Raw genomic sequence first — 20313 nt, forward strand, 5'->3', positions numbered from 1 at the left:
CGGCTGGGCCCGTGAGCCATGGCCGCTGGGCCTGCGCGTCCGGAGCCTGTGCTCCGCAACCGGAGAGGCCACAGCAGAGGGAGGCCCGCATACCAAAAAAAAAAAAAAAAAAAAAAAAAGAATGGAGCTATAACACAGAGAAACATTAATGTAAAGATTGTGCCCATCAGAAGATGGAGAGAGTGGCCACCGGTGGAAGCCCAGAAAAGGGAGAGCCTTGGAGGCAGAGGCTGGTGGTGCCCATCTGACTGGGGAGACAGTGCCCCCCCAGGTGGTTGGCATAACTGGTCTTACCCACACCTCCCTGGATTCCAAAGCTTCATCCATGCTAAGCTGCCAGGGGAGTGCAGAAAGCTGGGAGCAGGGGGTTGGGGGGCAGGGGTGGACTGGAGTCGCTGGTGAAAGCCAGGCTGTGAGCTCCATGAGCACACTGCTCTTCACGAGCGTTTCCTGAATGAATGCTGCAGGATGAAAACTACCCCAGAGAACGTGAGGCCTGAGCTGGACCCTCAAAGATGTTAAAGGACTTAGGTATGTGGACGAGGGGCAGGAAAATAGATATTCCAGAATGGGTGCTTTGCATGGAAAATGAAGGCACAGAGGTAGGAAGAGCACGATGTGTGCAGAGGACCAGAAGGAGGCTGGCAAACACAGCGAGTCCTACGGTAGGGCCAGGTTGTGAGATCAGATGCAATGTAGTGGCAGCCATTGAGTTCCTCAGAAGGAATGACACAGGATGAAAGAGGTGTTTGAGAATCATCAGCCTGGCTGGGCGGCTGACAGGTGCCAGGAGAGGAATGGGAATGTGGGGGGCAGAGACCGGGGGCCAGGCAGTCAGCTAGGAGGCTGTGGAATAACCCAGATCAGGGTCATGGGACTGTTTGCCACAGCAGGCACTAGAAAGAAAGTTGGGAAAGACAGGTAGAGATATGTACAAAAAGGACTGCTGCGGCATTGTTTGTATTATTGAAAACAAAACAAAACAAAAAGGAAACAACCCAAATATCCATCAGCAGGAAGACAGGTAGATGGCTGTGTATTCATACAATAGAATACTGTACAGCAGGGAAAATGATCAGGTAGCTCTACATGCCTCGATGTCAAGAAATCTTAGGAAGGAAGGAGGGAGGAGGGAAAGAAGGGAAAAACAAGTTTTAGAAGGATCTAACCCATGCTGTCCAATGCAGTAGCCACAAGCTACATGTGGCTATTTAAGCTTAAATTAATTAAAATAAAAATGCAATTCCTTAGCCCCACTAGCCACATTTCAAGTGCTTGATAACCACATGCAATTAGTGGCTACCATACTGGATGGTGCAGAAAAAGAACATTTCCACCATCACAGAGAGTTCCTTTGGACAGCACTGACCTTTTAAAACATACAAAACAATATTACATATTGTGCCTGGATAAGGAATGTATAGTAAAAGTACAATGGAGATCATGCAAATGTCAAAACAACAAATTCAGACAGCGGTATGCCTGGGAAGGCGAGTGTTCAGGATCAGAGAAGGGACACTAGGGGCTTCCATGTTTTATCTCTGAAGCCAGGTGGTGGCTAGATGAATGCTCATTATATTATCATCTGTACTTTTCTATGCCTTAAGCATTTCATAATAAAAACATTTTTAAAGAAGATGGACTGGGACTTCCCTGGTAGCGCAGTGGTTAAGAATCTGCCTGCCAATGCAGGGAACACGGGTTCGATCCCTGGTCCGGGAAGATCCCACATGCCATGGAGCAACTAAGCCCGTGCGCCACAACTACTGAGCCTGTGCTCTAGAGCCCGCATGCCGCAACTACTGAAGCCCGCGTGCCTAAGAGCCCATGCTCCGAAATAAGAGAAGCCACCGCAATGAGAAGCCCACACACCACAACAAAGAGTAGCCCCTGCTCGCCACAACTAGAGAAAGCCCGAGTGCAGCAACGAAGACCCAACACAGCCAAAAAAAAGAAAAAATAAGAAGATTGGACTGGACCTGAAGGACAATGTGATGGAGACTGCGTACAGGCCAGGCAGGAGACCAAAACGGCTTGAATTTTTTGCCTGGGAAATGGCAGGAAGAATGGGGTGGTGCTGCCTGCGGGGATATCTGACCTTCCTCATCCTGGTATCCACACCATCCCACGTGTACCATTCAGCCACTCCCTTGTTGCCATCACCATCCTCCATCCTCATAGACACTCTTCTCTGGTCCTCGTTGTCCTGGTTACCTGGCCTCCAGACAGCTGTGATGGGGGCAGGCACAAACACCTGTAGAGGCTGGCCCCCTGCTGGTTACACACACACCTCCAGGTGGCCCTCCTGCTGGCCCAGACTTAGCCCCCACAATTCCGAACACAGGCTCCTTCACCCCACCTCCAAAACCAAGCCGGCCCACGCTCCTACAGAGGGCCATTCATGTCCCATTAGTGTCCCAGCAAGGCCTGGGACAGCTGTGCTCTGTCAGGAATTTGCACCAGGAAGCCAGTGGCGCAGGGGAGGTCTGGGCCAGGCGCCCAGCCCTGCTGAGGCCAAGAGTCTCCTGGATGCAGGCTTTGGGCCTTGGCTGAGCTTGGTATTTCAGGGCAGAGAGGGAGACTCCGACCCCAGTGGGCTGGGCGCTGGGACCTGGTCATGATTCGGGGCTGGCTGGGTCAGCTAGGCTCTCCTCTTCGGAGCCATTTGTTGTGGCCCCCACTGTGGTGGGGGTGCCCTCTCCTCAGAGCCCCTAGTCCCTATTCCCAGAGCCAAGAAACCCTAGACCAGGAAATTAATTAGCAGATCCCATTCTGCCCCTGTTGAGGCACCTGGGGACCTCCTGCCTCTTTCCACTGATTCAAAATAGCTACCATTTATCAAGTGCTACGTATTTGACATTAATTTTACTGAATCATCCCCGCAAGTCTCTGAGGAAGGTGGTATTATCCCATTTTACATATGAACAAAGTGAGGTTTGAGGGGGTAAATGATTTGCCCAGCTAATGTATGACAGTCATGCTTAGAGTGTGGATGTGTCTGACCTGCTTTCACCTCTGAACTCTCTTGACCCCCTTTTCCTCTCCCTTCCTCTGGCACTCACCCTGCCTCCCTGCCCTTCTCTGGACCTCTGTGTGACTCCCTCCTCTGCTCCTCTCTCTTTGCCCCATTTCCCATCTCCCCTACTTCCTCTCCCTCCCTGACCCAGAAACACAAAGATAATTCGCTATACAGTGAATTGTGTACCATCAAGTGGCTGGGACTGCAAAAGCCAGGCTTCCAGGGTTTGGATTCAGTGCCGGTGACCTTTCGTTTCCATGAAAACACGGAATGTGGCATCCAGCAATCTGACCTGAGCCTGATGTGTAAATTCTAATAAAAGAGCAAGCTGAGCTACAGTGGTGAGAATAGGAGCTAAGAAAATAATATCCACAATATAAGAAAAAGCCTTGCGCCCAAAGGCAAATGATTCACCTGATGTCTAACTTTGAGAACGGGATAAGTTACACCACAGCTACTCTGTGGAATTTTTTTTTTTTTTTTTTTTTTTTTGCGGTATGCGGGCCTCTCACTGTTGTGGCCTCTCTCGTTGCGGAGCACAGGCTCTGGACGCGCAGGCTCAGCGGCCACGGCTCACGGGCCCAGCCGCTCCGCGGCATGTGGGATCTTCCCGGACCGGGGCACAAACCCGCGTCCCCTGCATCGGCAGGCGGACTCTCAACCACTGCGCCACCAGGGAAACCCTACTCTGTGGAATATTTTGCAGACATTGCAAAGTGGTAGTTAGAAAGATATGAGCAAGTTGGAGAAATTATTTATAACTACCTAGAAAAAAAAATTCACAGCCCAACATTGTACACGTGCTATTCCTTCATTAAGGAAAGAAAAAGGAAACATACTAGGACTGTGCTTCTCAGATTGTCAGTGGTAAAGTATGAGTTTGTGTTTGTAAAATTTCCAGTCCATTACAAACCAACAGTTTTGTAAAATACCATAAAAATAAACGACAAACATGTATGCATCAAAGGACAAAGGACGAGCATCTAAAATTATACTTTTTAAAAAACTTGCAAAACTAAACAGTAAAAAAACACACAAAACAATCCAATTCGAAATGAACAAAAGACATGAACAGACAATTCACCAAAGAGAATGGCAAATAAGCACATGAAAAGATGTTCACTGTCATTATCCACTAGGATATGCAGAGTAAAACCACAATGAGATCTCACTGCACACCGATTAGAATGATCACATCAGTTTCCTAGGGCTGCATAACAAATTACCACAAACTGGGCAGCTTAAAACAACAACATAAAACATTAAAAAAATTAATTATTAGAAAAACAAAATGAAAACTAGATATACAAGATGCAAGCCTCAATTTTTGAATAAGATGTTCAACAGACATAAAACAACTATGTCAAACTGCCGTAAGAGTTCCTCAATGCCCACTCTTGTTTTCTGCACCTGTTGTGCTGAGAAGCAGTAGCGAACATCTGGCAGAATGGCACCGGGCCGTTGACCACACTTTGAGTAGCACCTGCTCAAAGACGAGAAGCAAATACTAGAGGTGGAATTTTTTTCCCCTCTTTGGCTTAATTTTTTGTTGTGGAATTATATTGTTATTCAAAATGAAACAATTTAAGGAATTCCCTGGCAGTCCAGTGGTTAGGACTCGGCACTTTCGCTGTGGCCCAGGTTCAATCCCTGGTCGCGGAACTAAGATCCTGCAAGCCAAGCGGTGCAGCCAAAAAAAAAAAGAAACAATTTAAGACATGTATAGATAGTAACACAGAAAATAAATTTCCCCCGAGTTCTGGTTAAAGAGAAAAACACAGTTGATGTAAATCACAGCCAATCCTGCATGTGCTTAAATCTGTCACCACCCCTCCCTCTCCTCCTCCCCTAACTTCGCCTCCTGTCCTCCATTCCTCTCCCTCCCCAGTCTGCTTGCCCTCAACCTCCCTCTCTCCCCAGTGGCAGGTCCCAGGCTCTGGTGCACCCCTCCCCAGCCCCCAACATTGAGGAAATCACTTCACCTCTCTGAGCATCAGTTTCCTTGTGTGTGGTGATTATGAGACCCACCTCAGAGCTGTCACATGAGGAGTAAATGAGGTCACCCACACAGCAAGGACTCTGAGCACTGTGTGGGAATGTGCATGTACAGAGTAGGGCCCTCTGGCTGCATGCAGCAGTCTGCAAACACTCAGGCCAGCTCTGGTCGGCCTCCCAGTCTTGCTCCATCTCACCCTCCCCTCTCAGGCAAACCAGGCTCCTCCTTCTCCACCTCCTCAGTCTGTATCCTCTGCCCTCCAAGGGTGCATGTCCTCCCCGTCCAGCTGTGAGATCCCCCAGGCCAAGCGGGTTCCTCCCCTGAGGAAAAGCCAGGCCAGGCTGCTGTATTTTTTTCTCAACTACAACTTGAGGCCCTGTAATTTCTCCCACCTGTAATAATAATAATAATAATAATAATAATAATAATGAATACATTCATACTGGCTAACTCAATGAGCACTTAGTATGTGCCAGGCACTATCCCAAGCCCTATTGGTATACTAACTCATTTAATGCTCATGACCATCCTATGAGGTAGGTTCTGTTCTAAGGCCAATTTACAGAAACTGAGGCCAGCAAGCAGGGAAATAGCTTGCCCAAGACCACCCAGATGATAAGCCCCATGCACTTATCCACAATGCTACACATGTTTCCTGGAAGTTTTCCTGCTTCGTGATGGTGGGGACCAGATCTGTCTTATTCACCCAGATCAGTGCCTGGCACAGTGGAGAAGCTCTGTAAATCTTTGTTGAATGAACAAATGAATGAATGGGTGAATAAATGCTGCTCATCGTGCTATCTTAACCAGTTTTATGTGTATAGTTCACTGAAAGTGCAGGTTTCAAGGATCCCAGCTAAACTCAAGAGTACTGGTTCCCACTTCCTACCTCATGCAAGGGCAGGGACCAAGGCCAAGACCTTAGTCCCTGCCCTTGCATGGTCATTACAATGCAAATGTTTGGCCACTGCGCCTCACTCACCATTCTGCTTTTCTGCTCTCTCTTGATGTCAAAAACAGACACATTCTATTTTCTACATATTCAGAGCAGGAAGGGTCCCAGCATCCCACTTCCAAATGAGCACCTCAAGCACATGCATTCACAGAGGGCACACGGAAGCCACAATTGTATCCATAGTGAAAAGCCTATTCCAAGGCTGGGTGGTTGTTGTCTACTGTTACTGAGAGCCTACTATGTGCCAGTTACTGTACTGGGTGCTTTTTATATATTTGATCTCATTTAATCCTCCTTCCAGTTCCATTAGGTAGGTACTATTACTGTCACTGGTTCACTTGAGAAAACTGCCAAAAACACAGCTAGAAAAGGAACGGAACCGGGATTCAGACTTAGGTTGGCCCAACCTTTGCCAAATACATCTTGTCTTCCTCCATCCTGCCACACGCCGCCTGTTGCTTCCTCTCCTTGCCCAGTCCTCTGGGGGTAGGATCCATGTGACTCCCTTCTTGTTACCTGTCCTCAGCACCCAGTGGGTGTGACCTGGGGTGCAGTCGTTGCAGAGGTTACTGTGATTTTGCCCCTGGATGACCTGTCCACAACTCAGAAGGGACTGCAGAACTCACACAGCTCTTGGCCTGAGCCCCTGTTACCAAGCGAAAGGAGGCTTTGGCCAAGGACTCTGAGGGGAGATAAATGCTGGGAGTGGACTCAACTCTGGTCGGGACCCAAGCACCCAGCCTTCCCCGAGACATTGTTTCAACTGGGCCAGGCCTCCAGACACAGCCCCTCCCGCCCGCCCCAGCCAGGGTGGTGCTTGTGTGGGAAGGACTTTAACTCCAGCTGCCAGACCCCTGAACGGGAGAGGCAGAGAGGACTGGCCAACATGCACAACTTCCGCAGCCTCCTGGCCCTTCTGCTGCTGCCGCTGCTACTGCTGGGGGCTGCCATGGGCCCCGCCGGAGCCCTCAGTGATGATGAAAAACACGTGATGGTGGAGCTGCACAATCTCTACCGAGCCCAGGTGTCCCCGCCGGCCGCCAACATGCTGCAAATGGTAAGTGTGGCCAGGGCCCCCACCAACCCCTTTCACGCTGTGAGTGGAAGCTATCTCAGGGATTCATCCCTCTGGCAGGAAGAGAGTCCCTGACATTGTAGAATTTACAGGCCCCCATAAGCAGCCTCATTATACAGATGAGGAACTGAGGCTCAGAGGGACTTGCTGGTCCCTCAGGGGCTTGCGTGTCCCATAGCTGGTAAAGCCAGGCCTGGAAGCCCTGCTCCCTGATCCAGTGACCCCTTCCCAGCACTTCCTAAAATGCATGTGCCCCTGGGAGGGGGAACACAGGAAGTTCCTAACACCTTGGTGAAACGATCTTCCAGATACCTTCCAAGGAGATGAGAAGAAAAAATAGGGCAGCAGGATGAGTCCCAGCACCCAGGGTAGGAGGTGGGGTGAGAACAGGAACCAGAAGTAGACAGGGCTCTGAATCACACAGATCAAAATCTGTCTCGACCACTCACAAGGCCTGTGATTTGGGGTGAGTCCCTTAACCTAGTAAGGACCCTCAGTTTTTCCCATCTGTAAAATGATGTCATAATTAGAGCTACATAAATATCAACATGGACAGAATCTCACAGATATAATATTGAATGGGGGAAAATGAAATCTAAAAAAAATATACATACATATATTTTTAGTACAGTAGGGTATATTTACATGAAAGAGATAAAGTGAGAAATTCACCCCCTTCCTGCCCTCCCTGAGGGTTACACTGGCCCTTCTTCTCCAGTCACCCTTAGGTGAGGGGCAGTGTCCAGGGACCCCCTAGCTGGTGCCTGAGAGCAAGGTTGCACCAGGGGTCCAAGACCAGAGTTCTAACAGCTCTGTCCAATCGGCTGAAGTGACTCTGGGTGGACCCTTTACCTTCAAAGGCGTCTGTTTCCTGATCACATGGTGCCGGCAGTCCCTGCCCTGAGGGTCAGACAGGATGACCTATGAAAAAGATCTAGGAAGGGCTCCACAGATGCACACAGAACCACCCTTCACAGCCCTGTCGGTCTTGGCAACCAGAAATTGCAGACAACAAACTAGGAGCTCCCGATTCTGTTACCAGCTCTGCCAACAGTTCCCCAGCTGAGGCCTGGAACTCATTGTTGGGCCTCAGTTTCCCCATCTGTAGGTCCCTGATGCCCTAGAGTCTTGCTGGCTGAGGCTGGGGGCTACACAGGCTGCAAGCTGCTTTGTAGACAGAGGTGGACCTCAGGAGTGGGGCAACATTCTAGGAAGCAGTTCAGATATTGACGGGATATGCTGTTGCCTGGTAGGAAGTGATCTGAGGAGGGGGAGATAAGGCTGGACTGGGACACTAGGATAAATTTGGGACAAGGCTTAGGCTCAGCTTCAGCAGTGGTAAATACAGAGACTCTGGAGTCAGATGGCCTGGGTTCAAATCTTGACTTTGCCATTTATTAGCTGTGTGACCTCAGCCAAGTTACTTAACCTCTCTGTGCCCCAACTGTAAATCGGGGATGATAACACTATAATAACTCTCTTGTAGAGTGGTTGAAAGGATGAAATGAGTGACTATGTGTAAATCATTTAGAACAGGGCCTGGCACACAGTAAGTGCACAATAAGTGTTTGATAACAAAAGAGGGAATGGATCCAGGGTAAGGCAGGTGGGGGTTATCACAGATTCTTCTCTCTCCCTCAGCCTCCAAGTCTAATCATCACCACTTTTACCTCCCAGAAGGTTCAATTTTTCTTGAATCCCATCTCCCCCCACCCCTCCACCATCTCTTTGATACAACCCTGGTTCAGTCTTTCATTTCTTTTCCCACGGAATTCTAGAACAGCCTCTACCTGCTTTCTCAGCGTCTGGCTTCTACTACCAGAATGAATGATCCAACACACTGGCCTGACCCTTTTCAAAACCTTTCCATGGCTCCCATTGGCTCCCTGCTGCCTCCAGATAAAGCTCCAGCTCCTGAGAAGCCCCACTCTGTGTGTCTGGCCCAGTCTACCTCTCCAGCCTCCTCTCCTTCACACTTTATCCTTGAGTAACCCGAGCAGCTTATCTTTCCCCCACCAAAACGTTTCCCATCTCCATGCCTTTATTCGTGTTTGCCCTCTGCTCAGGATGCCTTTCCCCTCTCCACCTGGCCAATGCCTCATCTTTTAACACTTAGCTTAATGTCTCCTTCTCCATCCTCAGGTTGCACTAATGGCCCTCTTTTGGTGCCCCTATACTACCCATCGCATATCTGTCAGTTACCACATGGTGGCCCAATTAACGGTTTATGACACTGGGAACTTGGGCTTCTTAGTCCTTGCTGTCACCCCAGGGCTGGCATAGTGCTCAGGACTGTTGAATGAATGAGTGAGTGAGTGGATGAATGAATGGACTTGCTTTCAGATGGTGACCAAGTGGCCAGTGAGGGTGGGTACCGTGACTCTTGAACCTCCACAGGGGTCTCTGGACAACTGAGAAGCCTTAAGACTCACAGGAATGACTCTCTAATGGTGGGACTCCAGGCATCCAGTCAGGATGGAAATTACAGCCGAGCTCTGTAGGAGAGACTGCTGTAAGCAGGGCTGTGTCTCAGGCATCAACAGCTGAGAAATGTCTGTGAGCACCTGCTCTGGGCCAGCACTGTGCCAGACATGCTGAAGGAGCTTACACTCTAGTCTGGAGCCCCGAAGGTCATCCCAGACACCCTGAGCCTGGTCCCCAGCACCCTGCCCCGTTCCCACTCCCTATCCTCCACTACTACCAGTTTGAGAGAGCCTCAGGGACCAGTGACTTGGGACAAAAATGCCCACAGAGGGAAAGGGATTCACCTGAGTTTACAGCATTTTACTATCCCAGCCCAGTGCTCCCATCCGCACCCCAGGCAGCTGCTTCTGAGAACCCTGGGAGGGGGTGTGGGTGTGGCCACACAGCCCCCTCCCCTCAGGGTCACCCAAGCTTTTGGCACTTTATGGGCTGTCTGGCTCCCACAGCTGGCAGGCCCCCAGAGGGTGGAGCAAGAGTTGCTGCCAGGCCATCCATTTCTAGGAGAGGCCAAGGACAGTTTAATGGGATCCAGGCCTCCCTCCTCAATCCTTTGGTCAGATGCCTTGTTAATCTGTCTTCCCACCCACACTGGGCCCGTCCTTCCAGCCTGGGACACAGAACCTCAGAGGCCCTCTAACCTGAAATGCCCCCTCCCACCATCTCACCTGAGGTCCTCCCTGGAGAACACTGCCTTTGGGACCTGACAGCTCTTTGGGCCACCAAGGCTCTGAAAATAGGCCTCTCAGCGAGGGTCACACAGACACACTTAATTTTCTTGGGGAAAGGGGTTGTCCAGTTGACAAGAGAGCAATTGGGAGGGAAGCGCAGAGCTGGTAAAGCCATAGAGGCTGGGCTATCCCAAGGGGAGAGTGGGAGGTTAAAGGGGGTGCTGGCCCCTCAAGTCAGATTTCTGGTGGGTGGTAGGGGGAGTGGAATGGCTGAATAAACAACCCAGCCCCAGAACATCTCACTGGACATCGTGTGTGCTTCAGAACAGTTCAGGCAGCCCTGGCAGGGGCATCACCACCCACCTTGCAAATAGAATGATATTAGTATTAATTAATAATCCCATTATCAAAAACATCATCTCATTTTTTCTTCCCAAAGTCCTGTGAGAGTTCAGAAAGTTAGGCAATCTGTCTAAAACCACACAGCTGGTGAATGGTCCCAAGTTTGCCTAACTCCATGGCCTGGGATAGCACCGTCCCACCTCCCCACAGAAGCTCCCCATCAGCACAGCTGTGTTCCAGATCATGGCCACGAGTCACCCCGCAAGGAGGGGAGGGTCTTCGGCCTCCAGAGGCCCCACAGAACACCCTCCACCTTCCTTTCTGATCCTCACCCAATTTGGACATCCTCACCTCCCTCTCCCACCCTCCTTTCCCGCCTCCACTGAGCCCGAGGCGTCCTCACCTCCCCCTCGCAACCTGACCCGCAGAGGTGGGACGAGGAGCTGGCCGCCTTCGCCAAGGCCTATGCGCAGCAGTGCGTGTGGGGCCACAACAAGGAGCGCGGGCGTCGCGGCGAGAACCTGTTCGCCATCACGGACGAGGGCCTGGACGTGCCGCTGGCCATGGAGGAGTGGCACCACGAGCGCGAGCACTACAACCTCAGCGCCGCCACCTGCGCCACAGGCCAGATGTGCGGCCACTACACGCAGGTGCGAAGCTGGACGGGCGGGCGGGGCCATAGGGCAATGGGCGGGGCCGGGCGGGGCCACCTCTCCCTTCAGAGCCCGGGAGTCCGTAAGCCCCGCTTGCATCCTTCGTAAAAGTCATCTCTCCACAGCAATTCATGTGTTGTCCAGGCCCCCAACGAAGTCTGCTTCTCAGACTGTCTAAACCATTTTCAGTTGTCTCTTTAAAAGCCACAATCTTTTGAAAACCTAGGCGGCCCCTCTCGGCCTCCTGGTCCTGAAGAGACCTGAATTAGGTGTCCCAGAGCCTTTTTCCTGGAGGGTAGTTACTGTGCCAGGCGATCCTGATCCAGCTCTAAGCAGTCTTGTCCTCTGGCGAGGTTACACACGGCTGTTTGCCCCAGCAGTGAAGCGCTTCCCCCACCTTCGGTCTTCTCTCTCTCACTGTCCCTCTTGTCATTTCTCAGCGTGTCTAAGTTGCTGCTTCTAATCTGCCAGGGACTGATAAAGCAAATACACAATTTTTCTTTTGCCTTGAAAAAACTACATGCAAAACAAGAGAGCAAGCTGTCACCAAGTGAACGTTTCGGAGAGCCTTCTGAGAGCATTTCCTGCCTCTTGCAGTCACTCTTTGCTATGTCAGGGTTTTACTGCATTTTGAAAGTTTGAGTTTGCAGATAAGGGGCATAGGGGTGTGTGTAGGGGAATTAACATTAGTGTTATTGAATTCTTTTTTTTGTCCTTCCAATGCTTATTTGTTGTTCAAACAATAACATGACAAATTTAAAAAAAAGAAAAAGGAAATGAACCAACCATCTTCCCACCCATATCCACCAATTCCATTTTCCAGTGTTTCTTTTGGGTGGTATTTTTAGTGCTGATCTTTAGAGAAGGAAATCCCAACATCACCCACCCAGATCAGGAAGTTGTGAGGCCCCAGCCCTCCCTGCCCCCTTCCCTCTGTTCCCTGCCACCTCTCACACTCCCCGTACATACATCCTCCGCCAGGAATTGCTGTCAGTGCCCAGCAGGAGTCGGGCTGCCCCATCTCCACCCCTGTGTTCTCTAAGGCTGAGTGCATGTGCATTCTGGGGTCATTTCTGCCTGGGAGATGCTCAACAGTGGTCCCTCGGGAACTCTCACCTGATTCAAGCAGCAAGACCCCAATCCTCGGGAGTTGTGCAGAATTAACAGCGAGAGCCAGATCTCACAACAAAAAACGGGCCTCAGTTTGAGTGACTCCTGGGCAGACTGGGCCTAGAAATAGCAAAGGGAGGCTATATTGGCTTGTCTCAGCCAATGGCAGGGCACAAAGGTTGTTTTGACTTTTTAAAATTTATACTTAAGACAGAACGCCTTCTACCAGTTAGGAGACCCACACTTAGAAATGGCAGGGCAGGTCCCTGCTTACTTGTGATTTGGGGGGAAGTTTTACTTCCAAAATGGCTCCTCCTGTTCCCTTCCTTGGCCTTTGCTTGTTGCTGATGTTTAAGATTCTCCCATTTGAGATTCATTCCTTTGTTATATCCCTTGTTTAAAATGCAAGGGCCTCTAGGAGGAGCCCACAAGAAGAATTCACGAGGGTCTATCAAAGGGGAAGGTTTTCAGAGGGAGAGAGTCCTAGGGAAATAGTGTGTGTGGTTGGTAGAGGAGAGTAGGCTGCTTGGGACAAATTTCCCCCCAAGCCCCCTGTTCAGAGTTTTGTCCTGAAGCTGTGTGTCCTCAGGGACTTGGATCTTACATATAGGATTCCTCCTCTCCTCACTCATAGAAGGCTGATGTAGAGAGACATTAGCTAGGAGCCATCTTGCCCAGGCTAAACTGTTGGGTTTGCCCTCCTTCAGGTGGTCTGGGCCAAGACAGAGAGGATCGGCTGTGGTGCCCACTTCTGTGAGAAGCTCCAGGGCGTTGAGGAGACCAATATCCACTTGCTGGTTTGCAACTATGAGCCCCCGTGAGTGGGGAGGGAGCCCTGGGGGAAGGGGGTGGGCAGAGCCAAGGGGAGGGCTGAGCTGGACACAGTCTAAGGAGGAGGAAGGGGGCCAATCTGGGGTCCATACCCTATACCCTTGGAGGAGCTGCGAGGGCACCCATGGGAGTCTGCTCTTACTGGCCCAGCAAATTAGTGTAGGGCAAGTTAAGACCCAGGGAGCGCTTCCAGACTAGGTGTGTGTATGAGGGATAGGGACAGGGGTTGGCAGGGACCCCCCTCCCCCCAGCATCCTCCTCGCCTCCTGCAGGGGGAACGTGAAGGGGCAGAGGCCCTACCAGGAGGGAACTCCATGCTCCCAATGTCCCTCGGGCTACCACTGCGAAAACTCCCTGTGTGGTGAGTCCGGGGTGGGGTGGGGTGGGGGGAGGCAGGTGAGGCAGGAGACGCCTACCGGGTGGTCTGGTACCTTCCAAGGCTCCAGAGTGGTGCACGGGCCAGGGGAGGAACCCTCAGCGGGCCCACCCCATCCAGGTTCCCAAGCCCGCTTTACCTGTTTTGCCCTCCTTGCACCACTTTGGCGCCCTGGCATTCCAAGTGACCAGCTTTCTACCCTCCAAGCAGAGGGTAGAGGAGAGTTGGGGGTTCCTGAGCGCAAGGGGGTGGGGTGGGGTGGAGGTGGGGGACGTGGCCAGATGGGTGTCAGAGGGACTCCAAAGGCCAGGCCTGCAATGCGATGGGTGTTTTAGGAACAGGAATCCAGCGGGAGAAATCCCCTGAAAAAGTGGAAGTGCGTGTGCAGAGAGGGGAAAACTTGGACAAGGAGGTGGATGGAGGGGCAACTGTCAGTCACAAGAAATAACATGTATTATCAATGAGGGACATATTTGCTGGAGAGGGTGTGTGCAAGTGTGTTTGTGTGTCTTCGTAGGACATTTGATCACCTCACCTTGATTGCACTGGGGTGAGGGATGCGGGGTCCTGCTTGCGGCACTAATGCCAGGCCTTGTCTCTCTTATCAGAACCCATCAGAGGCCCGGAAGAGGCTCAGGATTTGCCTTACCTAGTAACTGAGGCCCCATCTGCCCTGGCAACAGAAGCCTCAGGCTCTAGGAAAGAGGGTATCACTTCTTCCTTAGCAACGGAAATGCCATCCTTCTTGGTAACAGAGGTCTCAGGCTCCCTGGCAACAAACACTCTACCTGCTGTAGAAACCAAGGCCCCATCTTCCTTAGTAACGGAAGACTCCCCTTCCATGGCAACAGAGGCTCCACCTTCCTTAGCAACTGAGGTCCCTTCCTTTTTGGCAACTCACAGCCTACTCTACTTGGATGAGAGACCGGCTACCCTCCCCAAATCAACCCATGATCCTACCCCCAAATCAGCAGACAAAGAGGCCAGCAGTACAGGAATGCCCTCCAGGAGCCCAGAGAGTTTTCTGCAGCCCAAGATGTCCTTGATGGGGACATGGGAGCCGCTACCCCACTCCCAGGAGGAGGGCGAGGCTGAGGCCGAGTCGCCTCATTCCAGTGAGATCTTGGCCTCAGTTTTTCCAGCGCAGGACAAGCCTGGTGAGCCGCAGGCCACACTGGAGCACAAGGGGCACACCTCCTCCAAGTCCCTGTCCAACTCCCCCAGTGCCTCTGCCACCGCTAATGCCATGGGTGGGCGTACCCTGGCCCTGCAGTCCTCCTTGCCAGGTAAGGCCTGTAGCATCCATCCTACCTTCCCCTCCTGGCTCCAGAATGTCAGCAACCTGCCTCTAGTATAGATGATACAGGCACAGAGGGGCATGCACCCTCCGAGTAGGAGCTTCCTCCCTGGCTGCTGGGCCCCACATGCATGCCTTGGTAGGGTGGGTGGGAGGTCAGGCAGAGCTGTCTCCAGGCTGAGGCAAAGCCTCTCCCTTCCTGCAGGTGCAGAGGGCCCTGAAAAGCATGGCATCAAGTCAGGGTTGAACTCGAGCCCTGGGCATGGCTGGGGCCTCCTCCTGGGACTGCTGCTACTGCCTCCCCTGGTGCTGGCTGGAATCTTCTGAAGGGGTCACTACTCAAAGGCAAGGTCTCATGGGCGGGACCCTAGCCTCATGCCCACTCTGGATTGTCTTTCTCCAATAAGAGACCACAGCTTCCTGGAAGGTCCTCTCTGTGGCCCCTCAGCCCCCCTTCACCCCAGCCAGACTCCAGGCCAGAGGCCTTGCGCCCTCAGGAGGCCTCAACAGGGCCACCCTTGGCACTGCCCCAGGATGCCTCTGCCTTTGGGGAGGTCCACCCCTCAGCCAGCTGCAGATTGTTCTGAGCAGTGTTCCAGTGGCCTATACCCACTCTCCAGCTGTCCTGTGTGTGGCCACAGTCCTGCTCTTCCAGGGACAGAAGATCTCAGGGCTTCCCAGGAACCCCTCGGCCCCTTCCAGCCCCCTGGCCTCTTCCTGGAGCCATTGGAGTCTAGGGCTCTTCCCAGAAATGCTTCCTGCCTTCCCAGGGTGAAGAGGTCAGCTGTCCTCCTGCCATCTCCCCCACCCTGTCCCCAGCCCGCCAAACAAGACGTTTCTTGGCTGAAGTCCCTCTGGAAGGGAAAGACTGCAGGGCATGTGCCTCGTCCACAGACATCTTTGGGTGCATGGGGCCTGGCCACTGCGAGCTCAGGTTGCTGCCCACTGACTGCACGTGTCTGGACCCCTTCTGTTCCTCCCATCTCAGTCTGGGGGTTGGGAGGGGGGTGAGTGAGGACTCTGGGGAGGTCCCTGCCTTCCTGGCCTTGGGTTGTCTGCCTGGGCAAGGTAAGGGTTCTGAGTATCCGGTCCCCTAACTTTCCTGTTTAGCAGGCAGCGGGTGTCGTGAAGGGCACGTGAAGGACAAGCCCCATCTGAGAGGGGTTCTATGGGTGGGGCAGGCAGGGAGCAGGGAAGGGAGGCAGCCCCTGACTCCTGAATAAAAGCCTGTGTAAGAGGACCAGTCACCGTGCTTGCGAGCAAGAGGGGGCAAGGGAGGCTCTTGGGTGGGGGGCCCTGAGAGGCTCACCTCTTCCCCTACTGACTCATGGCAACTGTTCCTTCTCCTTCACAGGCCCTCTCCCCCAAACACTCCATTTAGTTCTTTGAGGCACTTTTCCTTTCCTTCCTAACCCCCGCCCCCAAATCTTCAGGTAGCCATTAGAAAGGGACTAGGGCCAAGGGTTGGCGAAGGGTGCTGGGCTGACTCTCCCAGCTCTGGGAGTCACTAGTGGAGCCTAGCTGGGTTCGTGACCCAGGATCAAGGAGTGGCATGCGACCTCTTCACAGGGGTCCCGCTGCCCACGTCCACCCAGGACACAAGGTCTGAAATGTACCTCAGCATGGCTTTGCCAACCCTTGGTGCTTGGAGTCTTGAGAAAGGGCTCTGGAGTCCCAGACACCCTCCAGGGAAGCACAGGATGGTCCTGAAGTGCTGTGGGGCAGGAAAGCACAAGTGTGTGAGTAGGGCTAGCAATGGTAGGTGATGAGGGCAGCCTGGGACCCAGCTGGGGCTGGTGGGGAGGGGCAGCTAAACAGGAAGCATCCAAATCAGTCCAGGCCTGAATGCTGTCTGTGTGTGTATGAGATGATAGAATGTATCTCCACTAAGGTATAACTCATATAACATAAAATTCACTCATTTAAAGTGTACCATTCAATGGCTTTTAGTATATTCACAGGGCTGTGCAACCATCACCACAATTTGGGAACATTTTTATCACCCCAAACAGAAACCCCACACCCCTCAGCAGTCACTTCCCATTTTCCCTCCACGCCCCCCAGCCCCTGCCCTAAGCAATCACTAATCTATTGTCTCTATGGGTTTGTCTATTCTGACATTTTGTATAAATAGAATCATACAATATATGGCCTTCTGTGTCTGGCTTCTTTCACTTAGCATATTTTCAGGTTCATCCATGTTGTAACATGAGATAGTACTTTATTCCTTTTTATTACCAAGTAATATTCCTTTGTATGGAATATATTTTATTTATCCATTCATCAATTGTTGGACACTTGGCTTGTTTCCACATTTTGGTTATTATAAATAATGCTGCTACAAACATTCATTAAAATTTTTTGTGTGGCAATATGTCTTAATTTCTCTTGGGTACATACTAGGAGGTATCATATGGCTACTCTGATCATATAGTAACTCTCTATGTTTAACTTTTTCAGGAACTGCCAGACTACTTTCCAAAGTGGCTGCACTATTTTACATTCCCACCAGCAATGTACAAGGGTTTCAATTTTTCCACAATACCAACACTTGTTACTGTCTTTTTTGATTACAGTCATTCTAGTGAGTGTGAAGTAGTATCTTGCTGTGGTTTTGACTTTCATTTCCCTGATGGCTAATGATGTTGAGCATCTCTCCACGTGCTTAGTGGCCATCTGTATATCTTCTTTGGAGAGATATCTACTCAAGTCTTTTGCCCATTTTTTAATTGGGGTATTTGTCTTTTTATTATTGAGTTGTAGGAATTCTTTACATATTCTAGATACAAGTCCCTTATCAGATATATGATTTGCAAACATTTTCTCTCATTCTGTGGGTTGTCTTTTCAATTTTTCTTGATATCCTTCAAACACAAAAGCTGTTAATTTTGAGGACTTCTTATTTCTTTTGTTGCTTGTGCTTTTGGTGTTACATCTAAGAAACCATTGCCTAATCCAAGGTCATGAAGATTTATGCCTATGTTTTAAAATTTTTACAGTTAGTTGTCTGAATTAAAATGTGAATGTTTGGGCTTCCCTGGTGGCACAGTGGTTGAGAGTCCGCCTGCCAATGCAGGGGACATGGGTTCGTGCCCCGGTCCGGGAAGATCCCACATGCTGCGGAGCGGCTAGGCCCATGAGCCATGGCCGCTGGGCCTGCGCGTCCGGAGCCTGTGCTCCGCAGCGGGAGAGGCCACAGCGGTGAGAGGCCCACGTACTGCAAAAAAAAAAAAAAAAAAAAGTGAATGTTTATTTCTGGACTCCCAATCATATTCCATTGATTTATGTATCTATCTTTATGCTAATGCCACACCATCTTGATTACTGTAGCATTGTAGTTAAGTTTTGAAATTGGGAAGTGCAAGTCCTCCAACTTTGTTGTTTTTCAAGACTGTGTAGGCTATTATCCCTTGAATTTCCATATAAATTTTAGGATCAGCTTGTCAAATTTCTGCAAAGAAGTCAGCTGAGATTTTGATAGGGATTATGTAATCCACCACTGTAGCAATGTTAAGGCTTCCGATCCATGAACATGGGATGTCTTTCCATTTATTTAGGTCTTCTTTACTTTCTTTCAACAATGTGTTATAATTTTCAAAATATAAATTTTGTAATTCTTTTGTTAAATTTGTATTTTATTAATTTTTATGCTATTGTAAATGAAATTGTTTCACTAATTTCATTTTCACTTTGCAAGTGTATAGAAATACAATTGATTTTTGTACATCAATTTTATATCCTGCAACCTTGTTGAATTCATTTATTAGTTATAACAGTATTTTTAGTGGATTCTTTAGGATTTTCAATACAAGATCATGTCATCTGCAGAGACAGTTTTGCTTCTGCCTTTTTTTTTTTTTTTTTTTTTTTTTGCGGTACTTGGGCCTCTCACTGTTGTGGTCTCTCCCATTGTGGAGCACAGGCTCCGGACGCACAGGCTCAGCGGCCATGGCTCACGGACCTAGCCGCTCCACGGCATGTGGGATCTTTCGGGACCGGGGCACGAACCCGTGTCCCCTGCACCGGCAGGTGGACTCTCAACCACTGCGCCACCAGGGAAGCCCGCTTCTGCCTTTCTAACACAGATAATATTTCATTTTGTTTCCCAGTTGCCCAGGCTAGACCCTCCAGTACAATGTTGACTAACGGCAAGAGCAGAGCCTTGTCTTGTTCTTGATCTCAGGGGGAAAACATTAGGTGTTTCACCATTTGGTATAATATTAATTATGGGTTTTTCATAAATGCCATTTACTAGGTTGAGGAAGCTCCCTCCACTTTTTAGGTTTTTGAATGTTTTCATCATGAAGGGATGTTGAATTTTGTTAAACACTTCTCCTGTGTCTATTGAGATGATTGTGTGGTTTTGTTCCATCTATGGACAGAATGTATTACATTAATTGATTTTCAGATGCTGACCCTGCTTGCCTTCCTGAGGGGGGAAGGGCGTCCCTCCCTTTGTGGGCCTGTCTTTGCAAGCTAGTCACAAGTTCTATGAGGTGGTCAGGTGAGGAAGCCTCTGGGCAGAGCCAGACTGTGGAGGCCCAAACCCACCTTTCTCAGTTTTGGGGTGGGATGTACCAGCCTCCTGCAAAGCAAGAACACCTGTTTCCAGCCCTCAGGTTCCAGCCCAACCTGTCATATGAGAAAACCTACTAAGACCAGCAGCAGGAATCTCTTTGGAAATTTTTTGGGGTAAATAACAGAAGCCAAGACATGGTATCCCATAGTAGTCAGGGAGGGGAGGAGAATGGGAGGGCATGTTCAAAAGGAGGGCAAGGGGCTGGCACTCTGAGGCCTCGAGGACCAGAGTAGGGCAGGTCTGCTCCCGCACTCTGCTGCGTGACTCCCAGGCATCTGGGCACTGGTGCAGCAACAAGGGCTACAGTAGGGCCCTGCAAAGACCACCACTGCCACCTCGGGTGTCATCACAGGGGGTCCCAAAAGGCCTGTAAGAGGACATTCCAGCTTTGTCCATTGGAATTAGGCTTTCCAGGAGGGGAGGGAGGTAACTGGCTCCCCACAGGGACATTCCCACTCCTGTCACCCCTCCTTTTGCTGACAGCTCAGCTCCCCCCACCTACCCCCCACACCCTCCACCCCCCCACACCCCTCCCCTGCCAATTCAACCCAATCTCCTTTCTCAGATAAGGACCCTGTCACTCTAATTTCCAGGACTGAGAAGAAACATGCCACGTGCTAGGGGGAGTTGGGGGAGGGGAGCAGGTGAGGCTTCAGCCCTCAAAGAATGAAAGGTCCAGGAGACAAAGGGAGCATTTACCATACACAACACACGCACCTTAATACTGAACTGATAATGGTTAGGAATAAAAACCTGTACTTTGCTCAACTAAAACCCGAGACAGAGCATCAAAGGTGATTTTCTTGCTGTTTCTGGGTGGAAGATAACCTGGGAAATGTAGTCAAGACCCTGAAATTCAGAAATCCCAGGGTAGTACCTGGGAACGGCACTGCCTCTTCTCAAAGTGACTCGACAGACCCACCCAGGC

At 50.6% G+C, this 20313-nt stretch overlaps 1 protein-coding gene and 1 long non-coding RNA gene across 2 annotated transcripts; one reads left to right on the top strand and one right to left on the bottom strand.

The window, feature by feature from the left end:
* The first annotated feature begins 6800 nt into the window (after window positions 1–6800).
* On the top strand, window positions 6801–15777 carry PI16 (peptidase inhibitor 16). The gene is made up of 6 exons (XM_007105382.4): window positions 6801–7027; window positions 10968–11189; window positions 13010–13119; window positions 13406–13494; window positions 14118–14795; window positions 15012–15777. The coding sequence occupies exons 1-6, from the start codon at window positions 6857–6859 to the stop codon at window positions 15131–15133; spliced, it is 1392 nt and encodes a 463-aa protein (XP_007105444.2). The 5' UTR covers window positions 6801–6856; the 3' UTR covers window positions 15134–15777.
* On the bottom strand, window positions 11164–18321 carry LOC114484276 (uncharacterized). Its single transcript, XR_003676969.2, has 3 exons — window positions 16423–18321; window positions 12309–12422; window positions 11164–11666 (listed from the first exon to the last, which is right to left on the bottom strand). It is a non-coding gene; the product is annotated as an uncharacterized lncRNA (long non-coding RNA).
* Between the last annotated feature and the right edge of the window lie 1992 nt (window positions 18322–20313).

Source organism: Physeter macrocephalus, chromosome 18 (assembly GCF_002837175.3).
Source record: "Physeter macrocephalus isolate SW-GA chromosome 18, ASM283717v5, whole genome shotgun sequence".
NCBI classification, from domain to species: Eukaryota; Metazoa; Chordata; class Mammalia; order Artiodactyla; family Physeteridae; genus Physeter; species Physeter macrocephalus.